Source organism: Talpa occidentalis, unplaced genomic scaffold, assembly GCF_014898055.3.
Source record: "Talpa occidentalis isolate TD23 unplaced genomic scaffold, MPIMG_talOcc4v2.1, whole genome shotgun sequence".
In the NCBI taxonomy this organism is placed as follows: domain Eukaryota; kingdom Metazoa; phylum Chordata; class Mammalia; order Eulipotyphla; family Talpidae; genus Talpa; species Talpa occidentalis.
Window position 1 is genome coordinate 88,420,654 of NW_026555331.1, and position 15,475 is coordinate 88,436,128.

At 35.8% G+C, this 15,475-nt stretch overlaps 1 protein-coding gene and 1 long non-coding RNA gene across 2 annotated transcripts in view; one reads left to right on the plus strand and one right to left on the minus strand.

Moving 5' to 3' along the window:
- LOC119242655 (uncharacterized) overlaps positions 1-15,475 on the plus strand; it is a 191,430-nt gene that overhangs the window by 139,522 nt on the left and 36,433 nt on the right. The window contains exon 3 of the long non-coding RNA XR_005124536.2: positions 2,695-2,792. This is a non-coding gene — a long non-coding RNA (uncharacterized LOC119242655). The remainder of the gene's footprint in view (positions 1-2,694; positions 2,793-15,475) is intronic.
- The window catches only part of COL28A1 (collagen type XXVIII alpha 1 chain), a 149,917-nt gene that overhangs the window by 93,171 nt on the left and 41,271 nt on the right, over positions 1-15,475 (minus strand). The window contains exons 12-15 of the mRNA XM_037508168.2: positions 13,096-13,164; positions 11,941-12,009; positions 3,534-3,602; positions 618-686 (exon numbers count right to left, since the gene is read on the minus strand). Coding sequence (XP_037364065.1) covers positions 618-686; positions 3,534-3,602; positions 11,941-12,009; positions 13,096-13,164 — 276 coding nt within the window. The remainder of the gene's footprint in view (positions 1-617; positions 687-3,533; positions 3,603-11,940; positions 12,010-13,095; positions 13,165-15,475) is intronic.

Consider the following 15,475-nt stretch of genomic DNA (forward strand, 5'->3'; position numbering starts at 1 on the left):
AGCATCCAATTTGCTTTCATGAAAACTTGCCTGTATCAACTAACACAAGCCCCAATCCTCTATATTTTTTTAAAATATAGGGCCTTGTAATCCTTGTACTCCTTCTTACTGAGTTGAGATACCTTCTTCATGCCCTCTGGTCTCCCTGTCAGCAATGAGTCAATAAATCTGACTTTGTTCAACTTTAGGTGAATCTCTATGGGTGCTTGTTGGAAGGCAACACTGTTTTACTTAAATGAGTTCCCTTATTTGAGCCCCGTTTTAAGGTAGTATATTTGAGTGAGAATACATGCTCTTCTGTAATAGGGTCAAAATGTTTTTAACAACTGTCTTCTCTACTGAAAAAGAGGTATCTTTCGCTATTTGACCTCAAGGCTGCTTGGCTAATGATAGGGTTTCTGGGAATCGGAATCTAAATAAGGGAGATATTACTCTAAATATATATGATAGGATTTTCTAGATCATAATTCATCCTACTTAGTTTACCTTTCATATACTTGATTTATAATTGACTAGGTAACCGTGGTCTTGTGGTATAGTTGTATGCAGTTCATAAATGTACATACTTAAAGAATCATAATTTTTTTTTCATTTTTCTGTTATATAATCTGTGATACCTTGTCCCCTTTAATTGATAGGCCTTGTAATCCTTGTGGGCCAATTGGTCCTTCAGAACCTTTTTCACCCTGGAAGTACATGGGAAAGATATCAGTTCATTAATACAAATCAGCATTTTAAAATAATTAAAGCATATAAAGCATGCAAGTTCATTGCTCACTGTAAATGTGAAATTCTGACTCAAAGGTTAGTAACTTGTCCAAGTAGGACAAATATGCATCAGCACTAAAGCTGGAAAAGAGCACCATTTCAATACAATAAAAAATGGAAGACTGTTCAATCACATAGTACAACTTAGTTAATCACCTTCCATTTCCTCAACATTGCTGCAATTGGTTCCAAACATATCAGAATATGAATACTTGCTAGGATTAGACTACTTATTAAATGTTTTAGTTAGAATTTATAATCGCAAACTTTAATTAAAAGAATCCATGGAAAACCTCCTTGGGTATGCTTCTGTAGTCACAGAAACTAGTTGTAAAATATCAATGAAGTCATAACATTTCTGCATTTGTATGAAAAAAGACTACATAAAATCAATCAAAAATAGCATTCATTTCATGAATTTAGTTTAATCAAGAGTAAAATCAGGGCCTCCCCTGGCGGCGCAGTGGTTGAGCGCCAGGCTGCTAAGCTGCCCGCAGTCTCTGCAGTGCCGGTTTTCATCCCCCGCTCCTGGTGAGGGTCCCATATGGCACGACAGACCTCTCCTGCCACGCCCGCTGCTCCCCTCAGCAGTGTATTTCGTCGTCTGCCTGTTCTGTTCCCTGCTCTGTCTCTGGTGAATCCTCTCACCCTCCCGCACTTCTGACTATACCCAGTGCTTGTATAAATAAATAAATAAATAAATAAATAAATAAATAAATAAATAAATAAATAAATAAATAAAAGATTAAAATAAAAGAATATTTGCAAGAAACTAAGACATGAAAACAGAGCTTCATGTCTCTATATAATTAATTTACTTATTCCCTACATCATTGTAAAGAAGCCTCATGTAGCACAATAGGAAACTTCCCTTGGTCCTGAGGTTTGGGGAGGGAAATATTCTGCCCAATGGGTGCTTCTGATCATTTCCACAGATTCACTTGTGCCTAAAACAACACCAAATATAACATGTTCTTTCTTTGATGATATAAAGGGCAATGCAGAGCTGTGAACTATTATGAATATGGAGTTATATCACATCTTATATAGTATAAATTTGTTGAAACTATCTTTAAGAAATATCCTGCAATATGTTTCTTTATTTACTCATTCCTCATTTATTTCTTTTTCTTAAAAATAGATTATAAAGAGAAGTATTTTTGGACACTTGAGTTTTCTAGATTTTTTGGGTAGTTTACTATATGCCAAACAAATTCAAGAAACTATATATTATAAACTTTCTGAAATATAGTGTCAAATTGCTAGCCTCTGTCTTCTGAGTGATACTTTGATTAATCAAGGGCCCTAGTAATATCCCTCTATCTAGTATATTATCTCCATGTCTTATGACAAATTAAAACTTGTTAACAAGGACCTCTTTAAAATTCAACCCAGGAGTCTCTCATAGCTTCATATGAATTATTTGTTTTATCTAATTGATTTCTCTCTAGTTGAGACTCAGTTTTCTCATAATACACTTTATAGTGTGAAGCCATGATGAGAAGGTCCTATCTTAGTGATCTGACTGATGACTAAATTGAAAGGTCTTAGACACTTAGAATTAGCATGTATGTGTGTGTTTGGGTTAAATACTTGATAAAAGGAAGAAGGTCCCCAATGTGTATCCTTGCTTTGAAATTTTGTTGACTTTGCTCAAAGTATCTTGGAAAATCATGTCCTATAGGACTTTTGGCAAATGTGCCACCGATTGTGGGTAAAGAGCCTTGACCATGGGGACAGCAAAATAGAGCCCTGTGGCCCTATCCACCCCACTGCCTGTTTTTTGTAAATATAGCTTTATTGCAACATAGTCATACTCATTGTATGCACTGCTTATGACTGTGATACAATAACAGAGTTAAGCAATTGCAGCAGATACTTATGGCTAACAAAGCCTAAAAAAATTTACTTTCTGATCCTTTACAGAAAAAGTTTGCCAAATGCTGGTCTAAAGGAACTTGAGCTCCAAGAATTATATATGGCAAGCAGCAGGAAAATTTAAATTCTTAATTGCCAGATAAAAGGTAAATCTTTTCCTAACATATATCTCCTTATCGTAATAAGGTAACTCCAGATTCTTTCTTCACCTCTATTTCCTTTCTTATTACACTGATAACAATTCTATGACATATTAGCTTATTAGACTTTCTAATATATGTGTCACAAAACAAACTATGCTAAGGCTTTGTTATAGCTGTACTCAATAGCAACTTCTGAGCATAAAGGTGCTATTTTTCACTGTGGCTTTACCAACTCCAAACTAACTGATTTTTCTCATTTCATATGTGGCAATTGTATGAAGTAGAAGTCTTTATCTATTTATTTATTTTGGGTAGAAGAACTGGGGTACAGGTCAGAGGTGAGGGAGTTGAGAGGATTCACCAGAGACAGAGTGGGGAGCAGAACAGGCAGACTGACTGAAATATACTGCTGAGGGGAGCAGCGGGTGAGACAGGAGAGCTCTGCTGCACCATGTGGGTTAGCTCCCTGCCCAGGCATCAAACTCAGGAACTTAGGCAGTAGCGGTGATAGTGCTGGGACTTAACCCCTAGGCATCCAAGGAGACTCAAAAGTCTTTTGATTACTGATTTATAATTGCAAATTTCACTGTCACTTCATGTTGAAGGGAAATGGGCATATTCTTTCACTGAACAGGTGGAGATGGTCAGGAAAAAAATGCAACTGCTGATATTTGACTAGGACAAATTTTTAAAATGTGACATTTCAGACAGAACACTTTATACAAGTGAAGAAGGTATCGTTACCTTTGGCCCTGGAAATCCTTCTCCGGGTATGCCCCTCTCTCCTGGTGCTCCTTCAAGACCACGAGGACCCTGGTTAGGATAAAGGGGATCAGGAAAGGAGAAGAGAAAGAGAGAGTGAAAAAAGGCAAGAACAAAGGGAGAAGAGGGAAGAAAGGACATGGTTATTGTTACAGGTCACATGTGCATGGCAAAGATAGAGTCCTATTTCAGTTATTTGTGAGACTCCTATCTAGTAAGCTCCATACTGATCAATAAAAGTGTAGCGTTATGAAGAATAATATTCCCCAAATATTAATTACTCATGCCATGTGACTGGCTAAGATGTTCTATTCTAGTGTCCTCAAATTAGAGGAAAATGGAAATGAGATGATGCATCAGAATAAGGATTAGGAAATAAATCCTCCGAAGAAAGTTTGAAAGTTTAGGATTGCGTGACTTAAAGAAGCCTGCAGTGATTTAATAATTTAACTATCCAAAAGTCCTGTGAAGAGATCACTGCAAGCTGTTTTAAAGTATTGAATTCTGTTTTAATTGCTAGCCTGATAAATTTGGATTCCAACTTGAAATCTTTAGAAATGGGTTGAATCCATTGGAGCTTTATGAGCAAATAGGAATCTTGATAGAATCATTAAGGAGAAACATGATTTTCTGTGATTAAATTTAAGAAGTCCATGTGACTGTTGCTCAGAAAGTCACTTCTTTCAAAAGGAAAGGACAACAACATAGTCAAGGCTTTGAAGTGGACTAGCAGGAAACATACTAATTGAAAAATAAAACAGCTAATCGTCATGTTAGCCAGGAATTTTAAAGCTACAAATTTTCCCTTTTTCTTCTTGGCAAGAAGACCCTCCCCCCAAAAAAGTATAAAAAGTATTAACAGACTAACGACAAGAATCTTAGAAACACAGACTGGACCTTTACCACTAACGGACCTAAAAAGACAATTAGGTCTGGCTTGCTGGGGAAACAAACCTATGATGGATTAAGATCTACTGAATTCCCAGAAGCTCCAAAGCCAGCACATTACAAACGCTGGATGATCTTGGTACTTGATACGCAGTAACCCAGAGAATTTTAGGAGTTGGTTTCTGCATGAGCAGGACTAGGATCCAGCATAAGGCTAATCAGTGACTGATTATAGCTGTGGATCTGTAAGAAAGAAAGCTAATTGTATTCCATGTTTGTTTTTTCCACCTTTTCCTAATATTGTATATTGTAAAAGAGAATTTTTGTTACTCTCTGGGCATAACCAATTTAATAAAGATGTTATTATTTTAACTACCATTTAATTCAACTTAAATTACTATGCTTATGGGAAATCTAGCTTTTAGCAATCCAAGATCTTAAATAAATTGCTACTATCTATGACAGCTTACTACAATGTTAACATAATTAGCTAGGAGAAAAATAAGCATGAAAACTAGATTGCAAACTAAAGGGGACAAATGTCTAGTTAACATCACACACTTCAACTTTAAAAATTGGTAAATTACTCTTCCCCAGTGATATAACAAGTGAGAATAACACTACTTAAATAAAAGAAAGTCTTTCTAGAGTTCAATTTTTTCTTCATTCAATCATTCAACAAATATTTATCAAATGTCTAGTAGATAGAAGGCATTGTGCTAGGTTCCAAGAACAGCAGTCAGATGTGGTCCCTGTCTCATGGAGTTTACGTTCTTGCACGAAACAGTTAAAAACAGATTTTGGTGTCATTTGGTCCCAGCTCTGCTACAAATTAGCAGTTAATCTTAAACAAGTAAATTAAACTCTCTCAAGTTCAGCACACTGATCAGAATGATGATGACAATAGTGCCTACTTCAACCACAAGTATTAATGTAAAGATTAAGTCAGAGAGATTTAAGCTCTTAAATATTAAGCATCTAATAGATATCAGCTATCATTATCAAAATTATTTTACTTAAGTCCTGCAATTGCTCAGAATACCCTTTTATGGAAGTTTTTACAAATAAGACTTAGAGTGAATGGTTTAAATTAAGCAATGTGGAGAGAGGCATATCGTACAAACTAAACACTGCACTTTCCTTCCCTCTCTGCATTTCCAGAGTATATCTGTCTAGATTAAGATGAAACTAATAGAAGTTTTTCAGAGAGGCACATGTTCCACATTGCCGAAAATAGAGTTAAAGCTTTTGAACAGTCAGGGGCATTAAACAAACAGTGATGCAAAGTTGGATTACTGTGCACCATCAAAGTAATACAGTAGCTTCTTTTCCTCATCTTTCTGCTTTAAGAGGTTTATGGTTACCAGAGTCTGCAAATATTTCATATAATTAGATATTTTGAGAGATTAAAAAAAGAGAGAGACCACATACACATAATTTTTATTGAAGTATGTTGTTATAATTGCTGTATTTTATTATTAGCTATTGTTGTTCATCTCTTACTGCACCTAATTTATAAATTAAACCTTGTCATAGATATGTATGAATAGGAAAAAAAAAAACATAGTACATATAGGGGTTGGTGCTATCTGCGGTTTAGGCATCCCTTGGCAAACATGGAACATCCTCCGGAATAAGAGAGGACTGCTGTATTCCAAAACATCAGTATATGCTTAGATTGTCCAATTTAACAGGGATGCAAGATGACTATTATGCAGAGAAGAGAAAAGAACAGATACTTAGGTAAATAAACTTTGATTTTAGTTCATTAAGACAATACCAATGGAACATTTTTAAAAAGGCAGAAATGCATCTATAAAATTCACAGTGTCCTTTTCAAAGACCATGAGACCCAATTACAACTATGACATATTATTCTGCTTCTAATGAGTACTCCTAATAAAAATATATAATGGAGGAATCTAATTATCAGTTAACACAGTCTCATCAGTAAAATGTTTTATTTGAGACGTTAACAATGAGATAAAATATGATTGTCCATTACTTTCTTTAATAATCTCAATAGGGAGGCTAATCTATAAAGTGGTATTAATATACATTTCAGGTACTAAAGATACATTTGCCAAATCATCAAAGCTATCCATAATATTCAAACAGTGCCATCAACTTTATTTTTAGGCTCAGAGTAACTATAATTCTAATTCAGAATTCTATAATTCTAATTACAGATCGCTCTCTGAATAACCTTGTGCAAAAAAACAAACAGGTCACCCTGACAGTCTGAACCAATTTATTTTTCATGAATCAGTCCTCTATCCCACAGCACAAAACTAGTGCTAATCATTTAATTAAAGATGATAGTTGACAGTTAGGTCATGGATCTGGCATATTAATTCAGTCTACCAGCAGATTTTTACTACTGTTGAATTGAAAAGAGAATAGTACTAAGCCTGAAAACACTCAAAATGATTCCGGCAAAGAAAAAAAAGTAAAAAGTTTTCAGTAGAACCTTTGTCACTCCTAAGATAAGTCTTTTTTAAATTAGTTTATTTAATTTCTTACATCATTGCTAATTTTGTACAGTATTTGATTGCTCCCTTCAGGAGTAATCCCCATCTTTATATTATATCTAAATAATACAGAAGCCAATATTGTTAATTTTTCACTGTGACACATTGGTGGAACATTTTCATATATCATTTGAGATCCTTTTCACCCTTGTTATAATTTCAGTTCCCAATTAAATTAGAGTATCACTATGATATGTGTCATTGAGGCTTGGAAAGCAAACAAAGAAGAATTTGTTCTTTGTAAGAATTTCATGTTCTCGCAATATTGTGAAAAATTTCTAGCTGCACACTGAGTGGCAAGTAACACAAATTTTTCTTTAAAATGAATTTTGAAAACATACTTGAGGTCCAGAGAAAATAAGAAAAACCACAGGCTTGCAAAACAAAAAAGAGCTGAACGCTAGCCTGGAGTGTACATAAGCTGATGGCTATAGCTGTCCTGGTTGGAAATGTGTGGTTGCGTGGTGGGAATAAGTCTAGGAAATCTAAGCTGGGGAAAGGCAGGACTAAAGACTTTGACTCACTCCCTGGAAAATGAGAAAAGAGTAAGAACTGAGATCCCCACATAACTCTAGGGCATTCAAAGGTGTACATCTTCAAGGAAAGAGCAGAACAGGAAAAAACCATCCCATCAACACAGTGACATGAATGATAGGAATCTTGTCTGCCTTGGCTTGGGCTCTAAATGCACCTGAAAATCCCTAACCTGGTCCTGTGCCGAATATGGGTTTCAACTGACTTCATGTAGTTGATCCATGAATAGCTTAGTTTGACATCAGTACCAAGGATACACCTGGAGTACATTAGAGATGCAAATGTAAATTCCCCTCAAATACCTTCCACATTAAACACTTAGGATTTTCATAACTGAAGCTCATCTGTCGATGAGTTCAAACACAAAAATACAAAATATTCAAGCAAACAATTCATAAGAGGTAAAAGAGAGCCAATATAACATAAACTTCCCTGAGAATATCAAATAATAGAGAATCAAAAAACAAAATAAAACATTAGATTCTTAATATCTTAGGAAAAGAGTAGAAAATACAAGAAACAAAGAGCCCTTTTATTAAAAAAAAAAAAAAACAAGATCCTGCCATTTGCACCAACATAGATGTACTTAAAGGGTGTTATACTTAGAAAATATGTCAGATAGAGGAAAAACAAACACTGTATGACTGCACTCATATGTGATAGACAGAGAATGTAACAAAAATAAACTTAGATTATTGGACCAAATTAGTGGCTACCAGAAGGGAAAGAGGAAATGGGTGGGTACATTGAGTAAAAGGGGTCAATTTTATCATGAAGGTGGATCAGACTTTCAGTGGTAAACATAATGTAGTACAGAGATGTTGACTTACAATCATGTCCATGGAACCTGTAAAGTGTTATAAACCAATGTTCTTCAATAATTTTTAAAAAAGCAAAGAGGACAGTATGCTAAGACAATAAGCACAGCTGTGAGATAATACAAAATATATATTGAAAAATAGGCAGAGGATTTTTTCCCAAAGGATACATATAGATTGCCAACAGGTACCTGAAAAGGTGAACTAATCATCAGGGATATGCAAATCAAAATCATAATGAGCTGCCACTTCACAGATGTTAGGACAGATATATGTGAGAGAGAGAGAGAGAGAGAGAGAGAGAGAGAGAGTAAGAGAGAGAGAGAGAGAGATACACAAATGTTGGTGAAGATACAGTGAAAAAGTATAGAGGTTCCTCAAAAAAAAAAACAAAAAACAAAAAACAGAATCAGATCCAGCAATTCCACTTCTGAGAATTTATCTAAAGAAAACAGAAACACTAAATAGAAAAGCTCTCAGAACTTCCATGTTTATAGCAGCATTGTTTACATTAGCCAAAACATGGAAGCAACCTATGTACTCATTGCTGGATGAATAAATAAAATGTAATGTGCAGGTGTGCGCGCACACACACACACACACATACTGTCATAAAAAGAAGGAAACCTTGCCACTTGCCACCACATAGATGGATGTGAGGGCATTATGCTAAGTGAGATAAGTCAGGCAGAGAAAGGGAAACACCATATAATCTCACTTATTTGTGGAATCTTACATAATATTTGAGCACATAGATACAGAAAATAGATTGACAGTTGTCAAAATTGAGAGTGCGGTGGTGTGTGAAATGGGTAAGTGTGGTCAAAGGTACAAACTTCTGATTATAAAATAAATAAGCCATGGGGATGCAATGTGCAGCCTGGTATAATAATACAGTAGTGCCTACTTGAAAGTTGCTAAGATGGTAAATTTTAGAAGTTTCATCTCAAGGAAAAATGTTAACTGTGTAGTGATGAATGTGACCTATTATGGGAACAGTGACTGGAGAAATGGCAGCCATGTGAGTGACACTGTTTTGAATATTCCAATCATTTTAGCTCTTCAACTAACTTCAAATTATATGGAACTCTCCAGTCAACCACTTAATTACAACCAATTAATTACAATTAATTACAAAAATTGTTGTTTTAAGACACCAAGTCTTGAGATAGTTTGTAATTCAGCAATTCACAGATAAAACAGAGATTCAAAGGAGTTGGGGTTTACTTTGTGTTAAGTTAGAGGTATATAGTAAGAGAGAGGTCATTACCTTTTCTATTTCACCTTAAAAGTATTTAGACCCACCATGATATGAAATTATAATGATGGTGAAAAGATATTCAGTAAGTCCCTCAGTGGTGAAGAGTAACGGCAAATCCTTAATTAATTGCCTGTTCCCCATCCACTGTGGCCATCTGAGTCCTTGCATTATTTTTCCAAGGATGAGGATTTTCATTATGAAAGAGCTCCAGTGTAGTCAACATATTACATGTATGTTGGCCTTTTCCAAAGAAAAGTGATATGTGGCTTCTGTGTACCTTTTGCAAGTTGGGCACTAAGCAGTAAGAGTATCCATATTCGCCTTGTTAAAAGGGAGTTCTTTAGTAAGCACTCACATAGGGTACAGAGATCTTCACACTCTATGTTCATGAGGATAAATAATGCTATAGAAATCTGTTTCCCAGTAGGCCAGCAAAACATGATCAATTTTGTTGTTCCTTACCCAGTTGGTCATACAATATATTGGGTTGTAAGTATGAATTTTGAGAGAAGCAGCAATGGAGTAGATACTATGGGACACTAAATCAAATACCCATGTAACTATTTGTGTCTTCAAGAGTTAATGATGAACTTCTGCACATGGTATCTTAAAGTTACAAATAACATCCACTTCATGTTGAATAATTCAACATATATGGTCATGTATTGTCTCATGGCTAACCACACAGTCTCTCCTAGATTCAATAGCAAGGCAGCAACTGTTTAAGTTAAAAATAGGCATGTGGGGGAAGTCTTGTGTTGGCTTCAAAATTCCAGGGTTCTTTTGGACAAATCATAGTGGTTTTGCAGAGAAATATGAATCTTATTTTTATTGCCACTTATTCACAGAACTATGAAAAGACTTTTTTATTCCTGCTAAAAACTTGTGCTATATTTCTCCAAACATGGCTACCTATCTGGGTCTGTACCTTTTTAGCCAATGTCCTTTTAGTTTTTTTAGGTTTCCAGCTCCTCCAATGAAGACCCAGCATTGTCTTCAGGGAGCTTGTTTTCTTCTCTCCCAATGGTTGACCTTGAAGGGCACTAACTGGTTAGTATAAACTGGTGAGACACTGACCTCTAGATAAGCAATTCTTTGTATCTTCCCTTCATAAAATGCTCTCTTTTTGAATTAGTGTATCTAGACATTAGGCCAAAGCCTAACCTTCAAATATAACATGCTGCCATCTGACTCACAGAGTACAGCAAGAAAGCACGAGTTTCTGTTTCTATTTACACATGTGAGACCATGCAATGCAAAACCAATTTGGTATCAACTATTCACAATAAGTCATTTGAATATGTACCACAGCAACTCAGCTACTGTTCTTTCTTAGAACAATGACTATAAGAAAAGCTAAGAAACTTCTTATATAGAATAGTCATATTTTATTTATTTCCTCTCCAGATCTCTTTTGAAGGAATTTATGGTAGAAGCTGCAAAAAACACAGTACTACCTGTGTACTATGATTAATCCTAATTTTAGTATATACCCTTGGGTTAAGTAATGAGCACGGGCTCATTCTTAGTGAACTTTTCCATCATTACAGCAAATTCAACTTTAGAGTAGACATTAGGCCTGAATCCGTACATCTACATCTTAGGAAATTTTGACACTTGTGAACTCTTATTGGATAATCTGTTTAATTGTGTATTATGTGACATAACACATAGATTATGAAAAATGTGTCCTTGCATATTTATTGTCTTTTGTTGTCCAAAAAAGACACAACACGTCTTAATTTAATGATTTTGTCTAACCAGAAAGAACACATAAGAACTCTATTGTCAAGAACTGTGGGTGCTTTGGTGGTGGGTATGGTGGGGTGACATATTAATTCAATAAAAAATTAAATAGCACAGGAGGTAGAACCCGAGACTGAGAATGCTATTTCAGAGTCACATTGCAAGTAGAATTTCAGTTTTACACAGATTGTGGATTATATGAATTGCCTAACTAGGCCTCAGGAGTTGTTGCCAAACCATTCTCTATTTCTAAATCCAACAGTGTATAATTAAAATTTGGCAGAGTGTAGATCTTGTATTTAATGTTCACACACTCATGTACAAAATAATAATAAAAATGATGATGATGAAGAGGGTGGGAAAAATCCTTGCAGGTGATGGTTATATTTACAGCATTGTTGCAGTGATTGTTTCACAAGTATGTAGTTATTTCCAAACTCATCCAGTTATAGTATTAAATATGTACAGCTTTTTGTCTATAAATCACATCTCAAGTGCTTTTTCAAAAAGTGAAAAAAATAAAATAAAGGGTAAACACAAAACACACATACATACACATGCACACCATTTATCAGTCCTGTTTATCCCATCTAGAATCTTTTGCTACTTACTGGTTGACCAGGCTCACCAACTCCAGTTGGACCTGGAGCTCCTGTTCTTCCTTCCTGGCCCCTTTCTCCCTAAGAGAAAAAAGTAATTGAATAAAATTTTGAGTTTTTAAATAAAGAATAAACATAACTCAAAATACTCTGGGATTTCAGCAAAGATAAATAGTAAAATCGTCAAACATTTCACATCCACAACGATAAAAAAATAAATTAGAGGAGGAGAAATGGCTTGAATTTAAATGAACAAATCACCCTAAAATGTCCATCATCTCTTCTTGTCTAAAACCAATACAGTCCTTTCAGCTTCCAGAAACAATTGGGTAGTAATTGTCAGGACGGACAGCCATTTTGACTCATTTTGGTGACAGAGATGACCGAGCTAACAAGGGTGATGCTGTTCCCTGCCCTCTCACTGCCATCCTGGAATGCCACCCTTATCCCTACTCTCTTCCATTTCACCCCTCCTTTTAGTTCAGTTTCATGCTTAATCTCTTTCAGAATTATTTTCCAGTAACATTGCCAATATAAACTCCACCTTCTCTGAAGTCTCCATGTGCTTATTATCTAAATGCCATCCCTGATGACAAAAGGAGTGCACAGTTTTGCACTATTCTCCAAATTAGTCCTGCATGAAAGTTGTATTGTCCCCAAACATAGAAAAGCCATTTAAAATAAATGTTTCTGTTCTATTACATTCTGTGTATGCAGAGTACCCCAAGGTATTGGGCAGTCCAGTGATTTTTAGTTCCCTAAATCGTTTCTGTCAACATTTACTTATTCAGTGTCACGATCCTCTGGTTCTGCCTCTCTGCATTATGATGAGAGCAGAAGATAGTTGAGGCTTTAAGATGCTTTATATCCCAATAACATGCATGTTAACATGTAAGTTCCTTGAAAATACAACAGAACTAGAAATACACTGGAAAAATGGTGGGTATTTAAAATTCAGCAAGTTTTTCACTCCAACACACACAAACCACATTGATCACTGATGTCATAAGTGCCTGGACCAGAGCATTTCTCTGTCCAAGCATCCAGATTATAAGCATCCCCCCTGCATCGATGAGGGTAAGACTGAGCAGAATTCAAGTCACAGCTCCCCAGTCCCTACAATAAATGCAATAATCATCAGCGAGCATAGAGACAAGTAATCTTTACCTTAATACCTTGCTGTCCAATTCCAGGGGCTCCAGGAGGACCATAAGGACCAGGAGGACCTGGCTCACCCTAGAGGAAGGAACACTGAGATGTTAGGTCACCTCAGCACTACTTTTTGAGCAGCTCTTCGATGTATCGTGATGCAATAGGGACTTGAGGGCTTCAGTGAAATGTAACACACTGTCATGGCTCTCAGTGTCTACAATTCATGGATATACAACATAGACCCAGGCTTGAATTACCACTGGGCATATATGTAGGCACAGTATCTACTGTCCACAAAAATGCTTTAATTTTCATTTTTAAAATCAGAATAAAAAATAAGCATAATAATAATGAACACGTAACAATGAATGCAGTCTGGCTGACTTTTGTCATGCTAATTCAGTTGTAAAATATAAATTTTAGCACATTTTATAATGGAAGGGGCCCACAAAGCAAAAGTTTTTAGGATCCACGACATGTTACTCTCATTTGTTCAACAAAATTTTATCAAGTGCTTTTGTCACATACATCCATTTCCTATCCAACGACCATCCCCTCTCTGTCTCTCCTTTCATGCAGATAGAACTCTTACCCGTTTAGGTCAGTGAGAAACTATTCTTTGCTCGCAGAGGTATAAGATAGTAATAACTGGTCTGATGCAAATCTAGGATCTCCTTTTCCTTTGGCCAGCGACTAGTCTAGCTCGGTCCTTTTACTCAGTTCTGACAAATGAGGCGTGGAGACCTTATTGCCTCTGCCTCTTCTTTTCTCCTTGTACACATGATTCCTGTCTTATAACCACAGGCAATAATCTCTCAATGAATGCCAACATTTGAAGAGGACAATACAGGAAAAATTTAAAAGAACGAGCTCCTGGATAACCTCATTAAACCACTGATCCAGTCCTGGAATACATTCAAACATTCTGTTTACTCAACATCAAGAGTTCTTATAGGATGACTTAAGCCACTGTTAGTCAAGATGTCCATTACTAGAAGCCGGAAGCATTTGTGATTAATCCAATCTCCTGCATGGCTTACCTATCAAAGAGTTTGGATGTTAGAGAAGTGAAGGAGACTGTAGCACTCAAACTCCTACATTTCACATGAGGAACCTGAGCCCCAGGCTGGTTACCTGACCTGCCCAAACACACCTCAGTTATCACCCTCAGGAAGAGGTTCTACAGGTCTCTCGGGCTTCTAATCCTTTGGCTTGATGTTAGGGGAAAGGAAAGTGGCTAAGATTACAATTTCCCTTTTTTATAATGCTTTTTTTTCTGTTGATCAAAATAATATATTTTATTTACTTTTTAAAATTTTTTTAGACTTTTTTTGGTGTAGAAGAATGGGGGTGTAACCAGAGATGGGGGTGTGTGAAAGAATTCACCAGAGACAGAGTGGGGAGCAGAACAGGTAGATCTACTGAACTACACTGGTGAGGGGAGCAGTGAGTGAGACAGGAGAGGTCTGCTGCACTATATGTGGGTTAGCTCCCTAGCTAGGGATCGAATGTAGCTGTGATAATGCTAAGACTTAACCCATAGGCCACCAGGGAGGCCCAAAATAATATATTATAGAAAATCTGTCATATTGGAAAGCACATACACAAAAGAAAAATAACCATCCAGAACCACTATTCATTTTTGGCTTGTTTCCTTCATTTATTTGCACGTCTATCTTTAATTTATGTTCAGAAAGTTTTCTGAATACTCTCATGCTGGTTAACGAATACTTGCTATCTAAAATTTCATTAAACTTGAAGCTTTCCCTCCTTATTCTTACACTAACCAACAATACAATGGTACAGATTAAGGAGGAGGAACAAGGGGATTTTCACTGATCAGAAAGGCTCAATTCACCCTGACTCAGTAACTAGAGCCTAGTTACTTTTAACATGGTAGAGTCATTACTTTTAAGCACCACTGACTTTGACCAATTGCAAAAATGAAAGAGAAGAGAAAAGAGAAAGGGTCAGAGTCAAATCAGCTTCCCAAAAGACATGCACATGTTTAAGACAAATCAAAACAAATTTTAAAAAATCTGTCTCAAAATCAATACTGATTTTGAGAGTTTATGAAGCTTTGGCATTGAATTGGTTGAACTGAAAAGTATCTTCTGTTCATCCCTTTGACTATAAGTCAATCTGACAGATAAATCAACTTGAATTTTTCCCTTCAAAATTCTAGGTTATATTCATTTTTCCATACATAGATTAAATTTGATGGAGAAGCCAGATAACTGCTATTATTTTTTTTACATGTTCTTAGTCATGGAACTACTTTATATATAATATCACATGAAAAAGTTCTCTAAATTAGAAGATGTTTCCTTAATATCAAAGTTCAATTTAAATCCTGCAGAATATCCAGTTCCTTAAAGATTCTAAATTTTCACTT